General features: G+C 37.3%; 1 protein-coding gene across 1 annotated transcript; it reads left to right on the forward strand.

The window, feature by feature from the left end:
- The first annotated feature begins 2,549 nt into the window (after window positions 1-2,549).
- Window positions 2,550-8,656, forward strand: LOC139732428 (ankyrin repeat and SOCS box protein 13-like). Its single transcript, XM_071643289.1, has 6 exons — window positions 2,550-2,608; window positions 4,206-4,399; window positions 5,552-5,702; window positions 6,829-6,963; window positions 7,512-7,703; window positions 8,529-8,656. Exons 1-6 carry the CDS (start codon window positions 2,554-2,556, stop codon window positions 8,654-8,656), a joined length of 855 nt encoding a protein of 284 aa, XP_071499390.1. The 5' UTR covers window positions 2,550-2,553.
- Window positions 8,657-17,333: the final 8,677 nt, after the last annotated feature.

Consider the following 17,333-nt stretch of genomic DNA (forward strand, 5'->3'; position numbering starts at 1 on the left):
TGTAATAGACCAGACATAAATTTACAATACATTTTTAAACTGAATGTACGGTATAAAGTGTAGGTTCCGCTCCACGCCCACCACGTCAGTTGGCTTTATTTATAGAACCTTGTCCGTCTACACCTGATAATGCTCCTAGTCCTAGTAATTAACAGCTAACTTGTTAGACAATCTAGCGTACGTAGCGTAAATTTACTGACTACTGACCAAAGAGATTATCTCTTTGCTGCTGACACTGTCGCGTCAGCAGCAAACCACACACATAACACATGTCATTGACATTGCCCACCACGCAATAGAAGTGCCTGTGGGTGGCTGTGCTGTGGCTGTGCATGCTGTGGGAGGAGGGACATCATTGATTTGGGAGGTGAAGATGAAAACCGCTTACTGTCACTACTGTTTTCGCACACCGATGAAAACTGCAACATGATCATTGGACAAAATACGGGATAATACTTACTATCAATCGACAGGCTTTCTAAAGACACCCCTTCCAGAACTATTTTGGGGAAAATCCCCTGTAATTTTGACGTTCCTTTGGCAACGATAAACGCTTCCAGGGTCGGGTCGGTCAACATCATCAGTCGGTCATAGCTCCTTTTCCTGCTACTTATTAAAAACGTCTCCCTCTATCGTTGACTCATGAAAACACCAAAACAAACCGATCGTCAAACCGGTACCCGTCAACGACCGAGACCGCAATCGCACTGGACGAAAGAAAAAGCTCTTTCTTTCACTACATCAAGTCTGCCAATGTCTCTGGCTACATGACTAGTATCTGCTAGCTTTCTTAGGCCTTAACAAGATCAAGATTATTCAATATCCTTAACCACATGTTGCAATATGCGGCAGAATTGTAAAGTTCGACCGTATAGCCAACCAAGTCCAAGGATTGCGTAATTGCATGTCGGCTCCAGCTCCAGCACCTGCACAGTAGCACCCCACACCCCCAGGCCAGCTTCGCTCCCATCCCCTGGTCCTGCACTATTATACTGTACAGTATAAAAGTAAAAGAGGTAAATTTACAGTTTTGTATGTATACTTGTCTTGACAGAGACAGCGTCCATTTCACTGCCACGTACAGCTAGCTGGTTTGTTATGATCAAAATGATAATACTAATACATTTTTTGTATTCCAGATAGGATCTATAAATTTACATGCTGTCATTGTGACATTGATGTGGATCGAATGATGTGAATGTTGCAAAGAGGGCATTACGAGACTAAACTTTCTGTCTTTCCTGAAGCCCGACAAGACAGGTGAATAGGTGAATAAAGATCTCTTAGTCAAATTTACTTTTAAAAAGTGTTTCATTGTTTGGTTTGTTTTTTGCCTTTGACAAAGATCTAAATTCTTGCTATAATGCCTTGGCCTGGAATTGATTATGAAGTTATTAATCTATATATAATGACAATTAATGATGTAGATCTAAATTAAAAGAAGATGAAAACAGAGACTCCAACCCAAAGCACCTTCTGATCATCTGGAGATTTTCCCGCCTGAAACCCCTAGCAAACAGGAGACTCCAAGTTGATGTGTGCAAAGCGCGAATTTCCTAGGGTTCTAGATGCTCTCTGGTGCTCTAATCTAAGGCTTATTTTTTCAACATACGATAGCAATTAAAGTAAGAAATCCTTTCCAACGGGAGACACAGAGCCAGGGTAGGAGAAATTAATTCTCAAGCGGGAGAACGAGAGATTTTGCAAAAATGGGTTTTCGGCATGAGATCTCCCGTCGAAAACGGGACAGTTGGAGTCTCTGTGAAAAGAATTCCTCAAAATTGTTCTTTTGTGAAAATTACACATTCCTTCTACCTGTGAATACTGACATAAGCGTTATTATGTTAAGGATAATGCTGTTTCCCCTTTGCCTGCTGGAAAAGTGAAAATGTGCTGAATTCTTGTTATATTCTTGTCATATGTAAATACATGGCTTTACCAAATGTTGTAGTCTAAATTCTCATCCATTGATGATTCTGATAGCTCCAAATCTTAAAGAATTCCAAACTTTTCAAAAGACTGTCTGATTTTTATCGAACTTCCCCAATCATGCGTTCTGCTGGAATATATTGATGCACTCCCTCAATCCACATAGTTTGGGTTTCATTCTCCTCCAAGTTAGCAAGATGTGTCAGGATTTAATATGTTGCTGATGAAATGAAGCAGATGCAGATAGTATGTTATCAATGATATTGAATTTTGATGATATTTGAATTTGTTGCCCAAGTATATATGTAAAAATCAGTTATTATTGTCTATTTAATAGGCCTCATTGAGTTCAAACTATACTGAAATATCAGTTAGATTTGGGTGGAGGAATTTGCAATGCAGGGTCCAGGAGTAGCATTGTCTAGTTCCAAGTGAACCAAATAATGGTGTTTCAAGTGGCCTGGAGTCAATTGCCAAAAATCAATTTCTTTCTCTTTCTTCAGGTACAACCATCCATATATGCAGCAAGAATCCAGCCAGTACAAATACCTGTAGGTGCTTAAGCCAGTGATGCGAGATCTAGTAGTGTAAAGTCTTCATTGGACAGTGAACAGCTCAATTTCAATGTCATTTCAACACGTTGTTGCCATGGCAAATACATACCTGCGGCGATATACTGGTAAGAAAGATAATCCTCCTAAGCTCCTAAGCAACAATCTTTAAATGCATGTCTTTTCGTCATGAACTGTAAATATTACAAGCCATATATGGAAAGTGTAAGTAAAAGGAATATCACACATTCTTTATGAAACTAGAAATGTCTTTATCGTACCAGATATAATGCAAGTTAAAAAGATGTGTTATTTTTACTGCACAGCTAGTACAAGGATTTCTGTGACAGAGGTATACTGACAAAGCTATAATGTAGGATACCAAGTTTTTGTATGTTTCTGTGATAAATCTCATCCAATTTTACACACGCTAATATCATTCGATGTAATTTTGATACTCTATATCTTCATGTAATTTTGATGAGAAATTAAAACTTCTTTTATCTGTAATTTGAAATTCTAGCTTTTCTCAATGTTCTTCTTCGATGCTTTTCTTCAACCATGCTACCATTCCTCCCTACCCCCTCCTCCCATGATCCAGTTGTTGTCTTTTTAGTAATTGTGTGTTTAGAACAGACTAAATCATGATCACCTTTTCTTGCTCTGTCATTGGCTCTTACTTTGCCCCGCCCCTCCCTCTCCTAATGGAAATTTCCATCTCACTGCCATATTATGATTGATATGTAGTAACTCCATGAAAATCCTGTAAAACATGATATTTTTGCGGCATGAAATTTTCGCGAATTTAAGCCGACAGCATTTTATGCGGCATTAATTTTTTGTGAGTTGCCTCCAACATGCAATGCATATGTAGTGTAGACAATAGTTTTTCATTGCATTTTAATTTCGTGAATCTTGGCTCTTGTGAAAGTCGCAAAATTAAAATGCAGGCAAACGTTCCTCGTTTTACAGTATGCAGATTTTGTGACCTGGGTGCAATTGACATACTAATGTGCGAGCAGAGAATCAGTGTGCCAATTTTTTCAGTCAGTCCCCTACACGTAAATGTCTGCCAGTGTTGGCATACCATATAGGAACAACTGAGGAGCCATTGGCTTTAAATTCACAAAAGTAGTTTAAATGACCACATATATGTGCAGAAATTTTGTGTATCCAGTATGCCAACAGACATCCAATAACAAACACGCACACTGACACACGCTTGTGAAAGGTATGCCTGTGTTGCGCTTGTTTTAGTCTGTCAATTAGATTTGAACCGTGCATTTGATTCAAACTACCTTTGTGAATTTGGGCCTCTACCTGTGACTCAGTGGATAAGACCATGGTCTTTCAATCAGTAGATCCCTGGTTCAAGTCCCCTGGCAGCATTAGATATGCCTCTAGGCAAACACTTTCTCTTCATTGCTTACCGGTAGTCCTTTTGAGGGTTCCAACTTAAAGCAGCTAGTCATTGCCATGGATGTGTGTTCATAGTAGGCATGATATAGAGTAAAGAGTATCCAATCACACATTTTGGACAACAAGACCAATATGAGTTGACTTGGCTGGATTTGAATGAAAATCAAGTGGCAGAGGAGCTTACTGACAAAGGGTTTTTATCTCTCCTCTTGTTAAGAACTGACAGAATTTCTGAGTAGAGGCAATTTGACTGATAAACATTTTTTATTCCTGCACTTCTCTGCTGTGTGGCTGCGTGCTGAGGAGATGCATTTCTCGGTCAGGATCGCAGTGAGCTCCACGCAGCAGCCTTCCAGGGTCAGCTGATGACCATCTACGGCCTGATCCAACAGGGTGCCGACGTCAACAAGAAGACATCTGATGGTGTGACACCCCTCCATGAGGCATGCAGTCGCGGCTTCTTCTACTGCTGTGAGCTGCTCGTTAAGCACGGTGCTGATGTGAGTACTGTCTGGTCTCTGTGTTCTAGATCTGTAGGTTTCTAGTGGAACGTCAGCCACCACATTTCAGTGATATTTGCAGGAAACTGTAACAAAACCTCAAAGATGCTACTTTCTTCCAATGTGATGTTCCCTAAGGCATAGATAGATGCTGAATGCCAGTTATTGTATGTCACTTTAATTCATGCCTCAGTGGTGATTGTTTGCAGTGATGTCACTCATGTCACCTCTTCCTATTGGTTGATTTTGCATGGTAATTGAAATTACATAATCATAGCAATTACAGTGCACTCCCGTTACAACGAACACGGTTATAACGAAATTTCGTTATAACGAAGTAAAACTTCTGGTCCCAAAATTATCGCCATTAATGTCTACGGTACAAAATTCGCTTATAACGAACACGGTTATAGCGAAATTTTCGTTATAACGAAGTCTTTTCCGAGCCCCACGGACAAAGAAAAACAAAAGAAATGTGCGCCATTATAACGAAATGCGGATCGCTTTCGAATATACGTAGCTGGACAAGCATGGGCGAACGCTTCACATCACGGAGTGTTCGCTCCGTGTGTCACGCACAGTTTCCGTTAATTTTATGCTCTCTTTAATGAAATATCCAAACAAAATTTAAAAGGTACAGTGTACCATTCCGTTTCACATAGCTGCACAGTGTAAGATGAGTATTCAACAAACAGAATATGATATATGCGTGGTTTCCTTGTTTTTGTTATGTATTTTATTTGTTCGGTTATAACGAAATTCGTTATAACGAAAGAAAACTGCCGGTCCCGAGCATTTCGTTATAACGGGAGTGCACTGTACCTAATAGTTGAAATTATATTTTTCATAAAAATTGGGGGTTATTTTCAGTCTGTTGCTACGCAAAGTCAAAAGTAATCAGTTCAATTCTGCATGCTCTCTGAATCCACATCTTACTTTGTTTTCTAATAATTTTCATCAAGGAGATTGGACTGACTTATACAGCACAGTATGTGTGCAATGTTTTTAAGAGACATGGTTAGTTTGGTTTAGTTCTGAACTGTAAATCTGATTTACACTCCTTTGTTGTTTTGTATTTGCATCTCAGTGATGAAGATAGTGTTAGACACAATCCCCTGATATAATTATTCATCCAACTTATATCTTTGACAGGTGGCAGCATACAACATTGATGGCTCCACACCACTGTGTGATGCATGTTGCCAAGGCAATGTGGAGATTGTGAAGTTCCTGCTGAGTAAAGGGGCTGATCCCAATCCTCCGATGGCCAGAACCAGTCCACTCCACGAAGCAGCCCTCAGAGGTAGGACAGATTTCTCTCTAGACCAGGAAGCCGCTGGGTGTAATTTCACTTTGAGGTTCCTTTACAAAACATATTGCACTTGGAATCAATACCGTCACACTCTTCATGCTAGATTGGATTTTAGCTACAGATATAATGTTGTAGATAATGTTTTTGATAATGTACATAATTGAAATTTGAATTTTTAAGTTTGTTTGTTCTTCTTTTTCATGGGCTACGGTCATGAAGAAACACAAGCATTGGGATTTCCTGCATTATACGAACCAATTTCTATATCTTAGTCTATAAACATGATTATGATTTTACCCTGTTCTTTGGCCTATCATTTTTACATACAATTTCGCCGTTGTTGTTGTTGTTGTTGTTGTTGATGATGTTAAAGGTTTCACTGAAGAAGTATCTTCTCTACAACTCTGCGGAACGTGGCATGGCTTGCACATTATTATGGACTAAGACATGTATTTCCATTAAAAAGAAAAGTTAATTTATAGATTGTTGCATCCACTATCAGGTGTATACAAGGAATGCCACTGTTTCATGGCAAAGAACTCTCAAAGAAATGCACATTGCAAGCTATATGAATCCAAGCATTTGATTGGCTCTCCTGCCCTATTGATTGCTCATTTGTCCTGTTTCGCTCATATTTCACTAATCTGTCATTTTCAGTTTATTGGTTTCATTCCAAATGAACTTTATTCTGTAAGGGTAAACTTCTTGTTTTCATGTTGTGAGACAAAGTTAGTATGGAGCTCTTTGTATTTTATTTATTTAACAATGTAACAGAAACAGAATCAGAGTCTGTGAGTTGTAGAATACATTTCCCACATGCGAGATTTTTTTTTTAACCATTGAATTGTGTGCATTTGTTTCATATCTTGGATCAGTATATCATGAATTTTTTTTTTATTGCATTGGTTTAACTAGCTTTACCAAAAAACTATGTTATTTTGTATTGATTTGGTTGAAGAAGTTATTTTCTTTCTTACAGTGTGTTTTCTTTAAAGTGATACTTTATTTATGTCAGAGACTGTGATCATCTACAATCAGTGAGAGCCAGATCTACTTGTTTTGGTGAAAACAAGCCAGGGTTGATTGCTTTAAAAAAAATCTAATTCTCTTTCTTCAGGTCACACAGATTGTGTCAGGGAACTAATCAAGGCAGGAAGTAAACTAGAGGTCACTGACGGGCATTATGGGACAGCTCTTCATTCAGCCTGCTACACAGGAAAGACAGAGACCGCAGAAGTGATCCTAAATGCTGGTAAGGGGCACCGGACATTGTGATCCGAAACATGGAGTCAATATTTGATGGGTCAGTTCATGATTAGTCAGGATTTGATAGGTCAGCATTTGATGAGTCAGCATTTAATGGCTTTGTCCAAGTCTGTCTCTTGCAGCGCTGGATGACTGCAGCTTGCCAACGAAGCTAAACCATACTTGGAAGATAAAGAGACTTGTTACACTCCAAATTATTTGAGCAAAAGAAAACATGTCATCTTTACATAGATGACCTTGTAATATATAGAATTGAAAAGGCAATCTTTTTGAATGCTTGTCAATGAAACACTCTAAGTAAATGCCAACATAGTAGAGCTGTCAGCAAATGGAAGAATGATTATAAGTTCCTTTAGCTTGGATTGAAACAGATCAAAGTTTTAGAGTTTACTTCAGGGTAGTGCCGGTATATCCCTCGAAGCATAGGTGCATTCCACACCCACAAACTGCACCTACTGGATGAGGATTGTGGCATCGTTCAGTTCTAAAACCCAATTCTCTTACCTCATGTTCACACCTCATTTGTCTGACTAGGAGGGAGTGCAAATGCCATCATGAACCATACCAGTCTACTCCATGTGGCGGTGAGTGTGAACGCATCCGACCTGGTTCAGTTGCTCCTGGACTATGGTGCCAACATCTACGCCCGCAATAATCGTGAGAAGGCACCATTCCAACTTGCCGGAATCGACAGCAAGACAATGAAAATCCTGGATGATCACATGTGTGAGTGTCAGATCCAATATAGACTGTATAGATAGATATGTCAAATATCAACGGGCTGGCATGAATATGTATTTGACTATTAAAAGTATAAATCTATAAGATACCTTGTATTTTAAGATCTCATGAGAGCAACAGAGAATTGTTGCCTCCGTGCTAGTCTCCAGCAATGTGGCTAAATTTGTGTGTGGATATGGCTCTGTGTTAAACAGAAGGTCTAGGATTCAAATCTTGCCTGGTACATTCATCCTTGGACAAGATGCCCTTGGTAAAAAGAACCATGGTGTCTATTGTCAGTAATCTGTTTGTGAAATGGAAGGGAGAGGGGTTAAAATATTTAGAGTTGTGCAACCAAGTCTGCAGCAACATGTTTTGTTGCATTGTGCACTATAGTGATGCTTAGTGTGACTTTACCCCAGAATGGTGTCAAAATCAGCTGAAGATTGAACAGAAAGGTATAAGAGTGTAATGGGGAAAGAAATATTCATGAAAGAATATTTCAAGAAGATTCCATATTGTATGATCAATGTATCACAACATTGGTGCATGAGCTGAAAATGTTCCAGAAAGTTGGAGGATATCATTTCTCATTGCTTAAAAAAATCAATAATTGTGATTTTTTTCCTTGAGGCATTGTATTTGGTCCTGAAATGATGGCATATAAAATGAATAAATTAAATGACTCTAGATGCCCCATTATTGTTTGTTTTTTCCATTTTGTTTCCATGCTTTGCTCTGCCTGTAAATCTTTTTGGTCTATTTGAACTTGCTAATATGTTTTTTTTTTCCTCTGTCATGTTTCTGTTCCATCATACTTCCTGCACTCAGCTCATCCTAGGCCGCTGTCAGAACTCTGTCGGTGGAGGATCCGTCGTCTTCTCGGGCCACAGAGACTGGACAAACTTGACAAGTTGGGCCTACCAAAGGTCATTTCAAACTATGTGCAGTTCAGGTAGCACACAGAGTTTTATTGTATATTTATACTATATTATAACCATTGCTATTTAACATTTTGAGTTTATGTTGAAATGCTTGCTGTCGTTTTGCTTGTGTGTTTATTGTGAGTTATCACATGACTTCACACATAAAGTGATGATGGGACAGTTATACTTATAAATACAATTGACACCTGTTTGGTTACCAGAAAATGATGGTGCATGGTAAAACACATGATTCCTGTGCACTTTCTCCCTCTTGTTATTTATCAACTTCCACTCTAATGTGAGGTGGGTTTTGAGTGCACGATGGCTTGTTTTCCTTGTGGATATTTCTCTGGTAACTTTATGATGGTGAATCATGAGGGATACGTCAAGAAATAGCATTCATGTTCAGCAGATCTTCCATTGAGAAGTGAAAAGTGACAGCCATATTGTACAGATACTGACTGGTAATTGGAAAGCATACGTACTGAATGTGAAAGAGGTTTAAATACCAAGTAAGCTAGCTTGATGGCTGGAGTAATCTTATGGAATTTGCATTTTCCAGTATATCAACCCAAAGATGAAAACATTTGAATATTCACACACCATCAGTCTTGCTCAAGGGTAAAGTGTAGGTATGATTATGGTAAATGGCTTGATGTCATATAGTTTTCTTCCATGCTGGCATAGTGGAGATGGAGAACTACATCTGTATTCATACCTGCTTAGGCCAGGGTAGTTGCAGTGCAATATTATGATTAGAAACTTGCTTTTCACGAGTCTATATATTGCCTTGACTGTTCAGGTATGAGTTGTCATCTTAACTGTACGGTTGTGAAGGAACACAACACTATGCATCAATATCATTAATACACATTGTGAATCAATCATTTGTAGTTTATTGTGGCCTAAAGTTATCATTATGATGAATATTATCAGCTAGAAAGATAAAAATGAACCATTTTTTACTGCTTTTTTTGCCAATTGATCATGATTTCCTTAAACAGGTAAACTGTCTTGTGAAGTATAGCTTGTTTCACTTTATAGATTTTCAATATTCAAAACTGAGATGACTCGTCTTGACTGATATTGACTTCTTAATAGTAATTTTACATTGTGCCATAATTGGTTCTATTCTTCTATATTTGCGGAAATATACATGTAAGGATGAAATCTACAACATTGATTGTTATCTCCTGAGTAAGTGATTGTCTTCCGGATGTATGACTGACAATATTAAAAGCAATACCTAAAGGGATGGTATACCATTGGTTGAGGTGAAAATTCAGCTTTTAAATTTTTGTAAGATACTCAGAAACCACTTTAAAAAAAGTTAAAAAGCATACAATTCTAAGAGGAATTCAAAGTGCATTTGATGAAAATCTGTTTTGAAATGGCTATTCAAGACATCCAAAACAAGGTAAAACAAAGCACTCCTGATAGAAGATGGGTCCCACCTCTTAAATTATTAGGATCATTTTATTTTGAATATCTCAGTCATTTCAAAACCAATTTTCATCAAATAAAATTTGAATTCCTCTTAGAATTATATACTCTTTTCATGTTCCAAAAGAAGTTCCTCATTATCTGAAAAATTCATCATCAAAAAATGTTGGAAACCTCAATCCCCATCTCAACCAAATCTGTACCATTATCATTTGTAGGGGCATTTTTAGTCAAGTTATCATTTGTTGACCACCTATTGCACATTAATTTGGGTTATTTCTGCCATTTTATTTGTTTTGTGGTGAAACCTACCTCATCACCTAAAAAATTGAGTATGATAGATGGGCTATGACAATGTATGATCCAAATTTGTTGTGATTCACTGAAAAATACTTAAATGTTATTTTACTGTAATGCTAGACTCGACACACTATTCTTAGATAACATTATGCATACTGTTGGAAGTCTTGGATAAATATGTTCTATTAGTTTAATGATTTCATATTGCTGTGTCTATAACATTGATGTTCAATTCTGATACACCTGTGTGGCAATTTACATATGTGCAAAGTCAAACAAATCCAAGCATCATGAGTTGTGGAATTGAAATTATGATGGGGGATGACTTCAGAAGACTTATGGAATCCATGATAGTTGAGGTTGAATGGATTTTGTGGTAGAGTCGAGCCTACAAAACAGAGTGTAGATGCCACACCAATGTCATTTATCAGTGAGATCCAGAAATTAGAATCACTTGCCTTCTCTATCCAAAATCCTACACATCCAATGCTGTGTGATTATTCACTTTTAAAAGGTATTTGATTGAGTGTGAAGAAAGTGGCAGAGACACCATTGACCACGGGTCTACAAGAATAAATTCTTTCCTTTTTCACTGTTTTTACCCTGAAAGTTTATGCTCTTTACTCTGGACCTGAATAAGTACATCGAATTCTTGATCAAATATTGTCAGTCTTGATAAAGGCCTCTGGAAAGCAGCCGTATGTCGTGGACAGTCATGCTTCAGTCATTTGTACCCCCTTTTCTCTACATGCTTTGAGTAGAAAATGACTTGTTTCCACAATATCAAAGGCCATTAATTACATTAATTGATTAATTATTTTGCAATTGTGAGGATAAAGCAGTACATATCTAATTTCTTTCTACAATTGTATTATTGAAACAAAGTATGTGATATTTATGTGTGTGTAATAGAGAATGATTTTGAACACAAATTTTGATAATTGCATCATGATTGGAGTAGATGTATTTCATATATATGTGTGTGTGTGTGTGTGTGTGTGTGTGTGTGTGTGTGTGTGTGTGTAGCCTACAAAAATGGGTCATGCACTTATTACATACTTAATACGCTCAGTACTGTGGCCAACCAATGCAGTACTGTACTCTCAAAACATACACACTTCTCCATAACTCCTCTTCACTCGTTCCACTCATCATATCTTATAATGGTATCTGTATTAAGGAAAACTGAGGACCACGTGTCATGAGTTGAACAAAATGAATTTTATTTGTAAGACAAGAAACAGTTACTGAAAAAAAGGATATTGCATTTATGATAAAATAAACAGAACATACTATTTGATATTTACTATGCCTGATTTCTATGTATCAAATCCTACAATATATTCTACTTTATGTACAGGTCAACAGTAACAATATACATGTATTGTAGAAACTGAATATTTCATGAGATTCTATTTTCACAAATTTCACAAGTAAAAAATATCTCTTATTCTGCGAATTTAACAACTCGCCAATATATCCCGCTCAGGCTACTCAAGTGCAAAGTGTGAGAGCGATGTAAACGCCATATATTTAGCGAGTCTATTTATTTATATATTTATTTTTTGTGAATCAGGACTTCCCGACGATTTCGCGAGTGGTTAAGTTCGCGATCATGGAGTACAGTACTGAGTGGAGAAATGTATGCATGCACATCGGGATCACAGTCAATATTTTCATGTGTCTTTGAATTTGAGAATAGCACCCGACTGGCAAAATTCGTGAAAATAAAAACCTTACGAAATATTCAGTGTATTCAGTAACATGGGTACAATTGTAGGTAGCAGCTGCCTGTTTTGTACATGCAGTTGTGTTCAATGCAAACAAATGAGGTTCAAATGTTTTGATCCTCAAGAATTTTATTGAACAATGACTGATAGATTATATATTAGTAACAAAACTGCCTACCCATATGAATAACCCCAACCCATACAATTTCTGTTAGCTGTTACAAAAAGTAGATATAAAAATGATTTGTAAAAGTCAAGTCTTAACACTAATCAACAGCTACTGAAATAATATGATTCCTTTGAACATGGTTGCTGTTTACTTGCATTGCTCCGTGACAATGCAATTAATTTTGAATATAGTCTGTGAACATCTGGACCCCATTTTACAAAAAGTTGCTATGATGGCAACACTTGCTGGAATGGCAATCACAGTGTCACCATGGTAACAAGAATCCAGCCTCCTGATTGGCTGTTACTATGGGAAGTTGCTATCCTAACATCTGTGATTACATGGGACCATGTTCGTGTAAAGTTGCATGCTTCTTGCAGAAAGTATATTACCTGCTGGGTTTTATTGCCATCCATTATTCTTTATGCTGAATATCACCACACTTGACTTGATTTCTGTACAGAGGAAATTGCACTACCCATATCAGAGCAAAGCTGGCTGAATTGCTTAAAAAAAACCACCTGTTTGGTTGGTTACTTATTCTATATAAAAAAAAACACACATAATTGCACATACAATTATTTGTAATTATTGACACTTTCATGAGAGTTGATTTCCACCAAATTCAAACTACTGCTACTGTAACATGGAGGAATTGTTTTGTCTAACATTATGTGGTGTTTTTGTGCTATATTTCAATGCCTGAAATAATTTTCCCAGTGTAATGGGTGAACATTTGAAGTGAACAGCACAAGGTCTTCTCAGTGGGAACAGAATATAACCTCTAATTGTAGACAACAGAACTCATGCACAAATACCAATTGATGTGGCATGCTGTTCTACGACAAAGGAGTTTACATTTAACCATCTGTGCAATGCTTAACGTGGAGCCATTATTTGTCCTCATTAGATGCTGTGCTTGTACCCTGCTGTGTGTATTAAAGATAATCCTTGTGAGCTATCTGTGGAGAATCACATGCAGAGTAGAGGGACCAGTGAAGCAGAAAATGCTTCGATCAACCCTTTGCAGACTGCTTGATAGTCTTTTTAACTCTTTGTGTGCAATGCCTCACTCAATCGACGGCTTGCCAACTTCGCATATTTTGCTCAAACACACAACTACGCACAAACCAATCAATAGATTGCAATATGCCACAGTGCAGGTACATTTGAAAGGTCATGTGCGATTCCATTCCTCAAACATATAGCTCACACTGCCAGGCAACTGAAAAGCAGTGTTCTGTACAGATTTTTCAAGTAGATTCTGATTGCATGAGGTTGTGTCCTCAAGAAGTCATGCCTCCCAGATGTACTCATGAAAGTATGCATGACCAGAATTCAATTTTGCAGTCTGTTTGGGGGCTATCTTTCTGAATACTGGCCATTTGCAAAAATCAAAAAAAAAAATATTAAATTAAAAATGAAAAATAGCTAGGCCTATAGCTTTGTCATAAAATTTACATCTCAGCAAAGCCTGCAATTTTCTTTACAAATTTGCTGTATGTACTGCACTTCCAGCTTATGTGTATCCATAAAAAGTTAAACGGCTTTGAGAAACAGAATGTTTTCTACAGTATTTGTGCGTTGCAGCCTCAGAATAATGTGGCGCACAGCGAATTTACACTGTGGCATACAAAGAATTAACAAGCTTTTTTCCATAGACACCAGCATTACTGGTGGATGTCTTGGATGCAGTCTGTAACAGGTGGCTAGTTGGTTAAATGCTTCACCAATCAACCCGACTCACATGGACCCAAGTCAACCTGGGCAAGAGGTAATCAGCCATGGCAAATCCAGATGGCATCCTGAATCAATATTGGACTTGACATTTTATGCAGAACCATGTACGTGGTCCATACGATACTTGACATCCATACACAAGGTTACCCATTCTTTGTTATGTCCTACACTTGGAGATGTCTGAAACCACAGAATTCAACTGCTACCCATGTTAGCAGCAACATCAGGACTGATAATATAATCACGGATGTGCATACATTCTGGGGATGGGGGAAAACAGACTGAAAAAGAGGGACTCCAGGCAATGATATTTTCAGTCAATGAGATAGAATGAGCAAAAGACTCTACATTGAATCTGTGGTAGCTATTTATCACAGAAACGTTCCACTACCCTCATTTGTTCACTTAAATAGTGAACCTCATTGGTGTACCACGGAACTTTATAGATACAAGATCGAGATTTCACAAGTAGAGAAACTTGTCCCTTCAGAGAACTGAATATTCCTTGTCTAATGTTACCAAAGTATTACATAAATATATGCATGTATACATGATATTAAGGTACCTACAGTCCCAGTGATAAAGATGCACTATGAACAATTCATAGTTATTTCACCTACAACACATCTAGTAAATGATATACCTGTATACATGTCCAATGAAGATAGGTACTTATGAAACAGAATTTTCATGCTGAGCACAACATGCATGATATAGCAATGATACATATTGTTAATAATGGAACATCTGCTCGTTGTAATGACGATGACACGACAAATACACAAATATGGGTTGTCCGCTTGACTCATGAGATGATCTATGCAAAATTTCATAGGCACTAAATGTAGCAAATATTGAAACAAAAAAAAAAGAAAGTTTGATCATACAATATGGCATGTGCTCAATTTCTACTACCAGTAGTACCAAACAGCCTGTCGACAGAGAAAAGATGAAGTACTTAAATTCTTTGAGGTGACTGAGTTTTCACTGCTCTAGCCTTTTGTGCTTCTTGGAATGGCTTTGCACACTTTTGCAACTGTTGTGCGTAGATCGGGATATTTCTGACAAGCCTCTGTTGGTTTTAAATTGTCAGACTGAACACTTTTTAGTACATTAGAAACTGTTTACATACGTTCAGCCACTATCTATTCATGCAAATGTCAGGTTCCATTCATGCAAAGCTATGAACGCCAAATTCTGTTGAAATTAAGTCACTCATTGTTACCCTCTTTACACACTGATGAAATTCGATGCAAATCACATAAATGCGAGAAACAGATCACTCAGGGCAAGCATCTGGCGGGTTATACGTCTGTCAAGAATAGTTCCATTCCAGATAAATACATGGAAGAATTTATGCAGTACCAAGGAATTTATCCACCAGTTTTCATGTAACAACACCAGCATACTTGCCTGAGTTAACAGACCAGAGTTTTACATACAATGTACATGTAGTATCGATCTTAAAACAGATATTCTTTCCCTTTCCTCCAGCTACAAAATTTGTGCGTTTGACAATACCGTAACATGAAAATTGATGAATGTTTTGTGACACCTACGACAATTCTTTTTTTGTGCGAACAGCTTTGCAGGAATGTATATGCATATTAAAGATACCTCCAAAAGAGATATTGAACCTATGCTACTTATAAGAGTTGTGCAGATATAACAAGGTGTGACATATGGCATAATACATGAACTCCAAAATGGATTCAGTGTGCCTGTTTTTACCAAGTCCATAATGAAGTCAATACAAAATACAAGCACATTTTACTATGATAAATGTACAGATGATATACAGGTATTAATGAAATGTACATAAATTTACTATGAAACAAAAATAACTATGTGTTATGGCTTACCAATATTATGATGACTGGCATGGGTGTGCATTTACAAGATAATCTATCTGAAGATTTTGAAATGCTTCTGAATAATGTCATATGTTTAAACTTATGGCTTCCTAGAAATAGCATTTCTTACAAGAAGGTCTGAACATTATTATGTATATATTCCCCACAACAAAAGTCACCAAATGTTACATACTTATTGAATTATTACAATACCTTGCTTGCTCGAATTTAATATTACTGCACTTTATACCATTTTCTGTCAGTTGTGCGGTTCATGAAATACTGCATATAACTCCATAAGATCATATGACAAAATTCAATACAACTAGCAATGTGAGTTGAGCAAATTGGCATAATGCCAATGTGAAGCATTTAATTTCATCAATTTTCGTAAAAACCAGTGAAATAACAACTGCTGCCATTCCCTTGGCACGACATATTGAAATAAAAGGCACTGCTTATAAAGATTGATCAGGCACTATGCACACACACACACTCTATATTCAAAAGACATAGGCAGAGTGAAAGACTTGTGTGCTAGTAAGACAGTGTGCCTATCACAATATGTCGACTCCTATCTTTTTTCTCTTCGATGGTACTTAGCTACATTTCTATCCATGTATCAAATCCATGTGCGTTTCAGCTGCATTATCCAAGGTGCCATCGATTCAAGAGCAAAAGACATTTCTCATTACACTAAAATCTGCCTACAATATACCCACATTAAGTTGGAAGATTGGTCAAATGACACCTAGAAGTTGTTTCTTTTTTTATACATATATTCACACCCTGTTGACTATTGAGTACTGCAGGTCATGCATAGAAGACACAAACACTAAAGAGATACAAAATTCAGTCTTCAGTCAGTTCGCTGTGGCATTTACAACATACATTTTTGTCATATTCATGATCCATTTTACTACACTACAGAAAGTCACTGAGAATGATAGTATTTCAAAAGCATCAACGGACCAAAGTCTCGAGGGTGAGAATGAGAGAGGAAATTTTTTACCATCTTTTACTTTTTTGATCATTCTCATTTCAGATTCAAAATGTATCGTCTATACCCAACTAAGAGACTGCTGTGAGGAACGCATGTAAGGATGCATTTATGCCTAATTCTTTAGGCCATAATCAGCATTTTGAAATGTGATATGTGCAAAACATGGTTCCATCCCGACTCACTTTGACATTAATGTCATTTTCAAAACGCTGATTAAATAAGCACAAAAGGGTGTCTTTACAATCAGCGATTCTCTCTAGTAAATCACCTTTACAGGGGAAATATAAAAGCAAAATCAGGTGTGCTGATCAACAGCCCGCCACAATGGGGGTTTCTAGTTTTTCAACAATGCGTAGTGCATGGTGGTGAAATCAGCTCTTTCTCGTGCTCAAAAAATTGAGCATTAACAATATCCCAGTGAAGCGCATTTTGGATCAGAGTTTCAAACGCTGATTCTGGCTTCGCAAACCTG

This window comes from Diadema antillarum, unplaced genomic scaffold (genome assembly GCF_040938485.1).
Source record: "Diadema antillarum isolate AM-2024a unplaced genomic scaffold, OU_Dant_1.0 seq00000423_RagTag, whole genome shotgun sequence".
NCBI classification, from domain to species: domain Eukaryota; kingdom Metazoa; phylum Echinodermata; class Echinoidea; order Diadematoida; family Diadematidae; genus Diadema; species Diadema antillarum.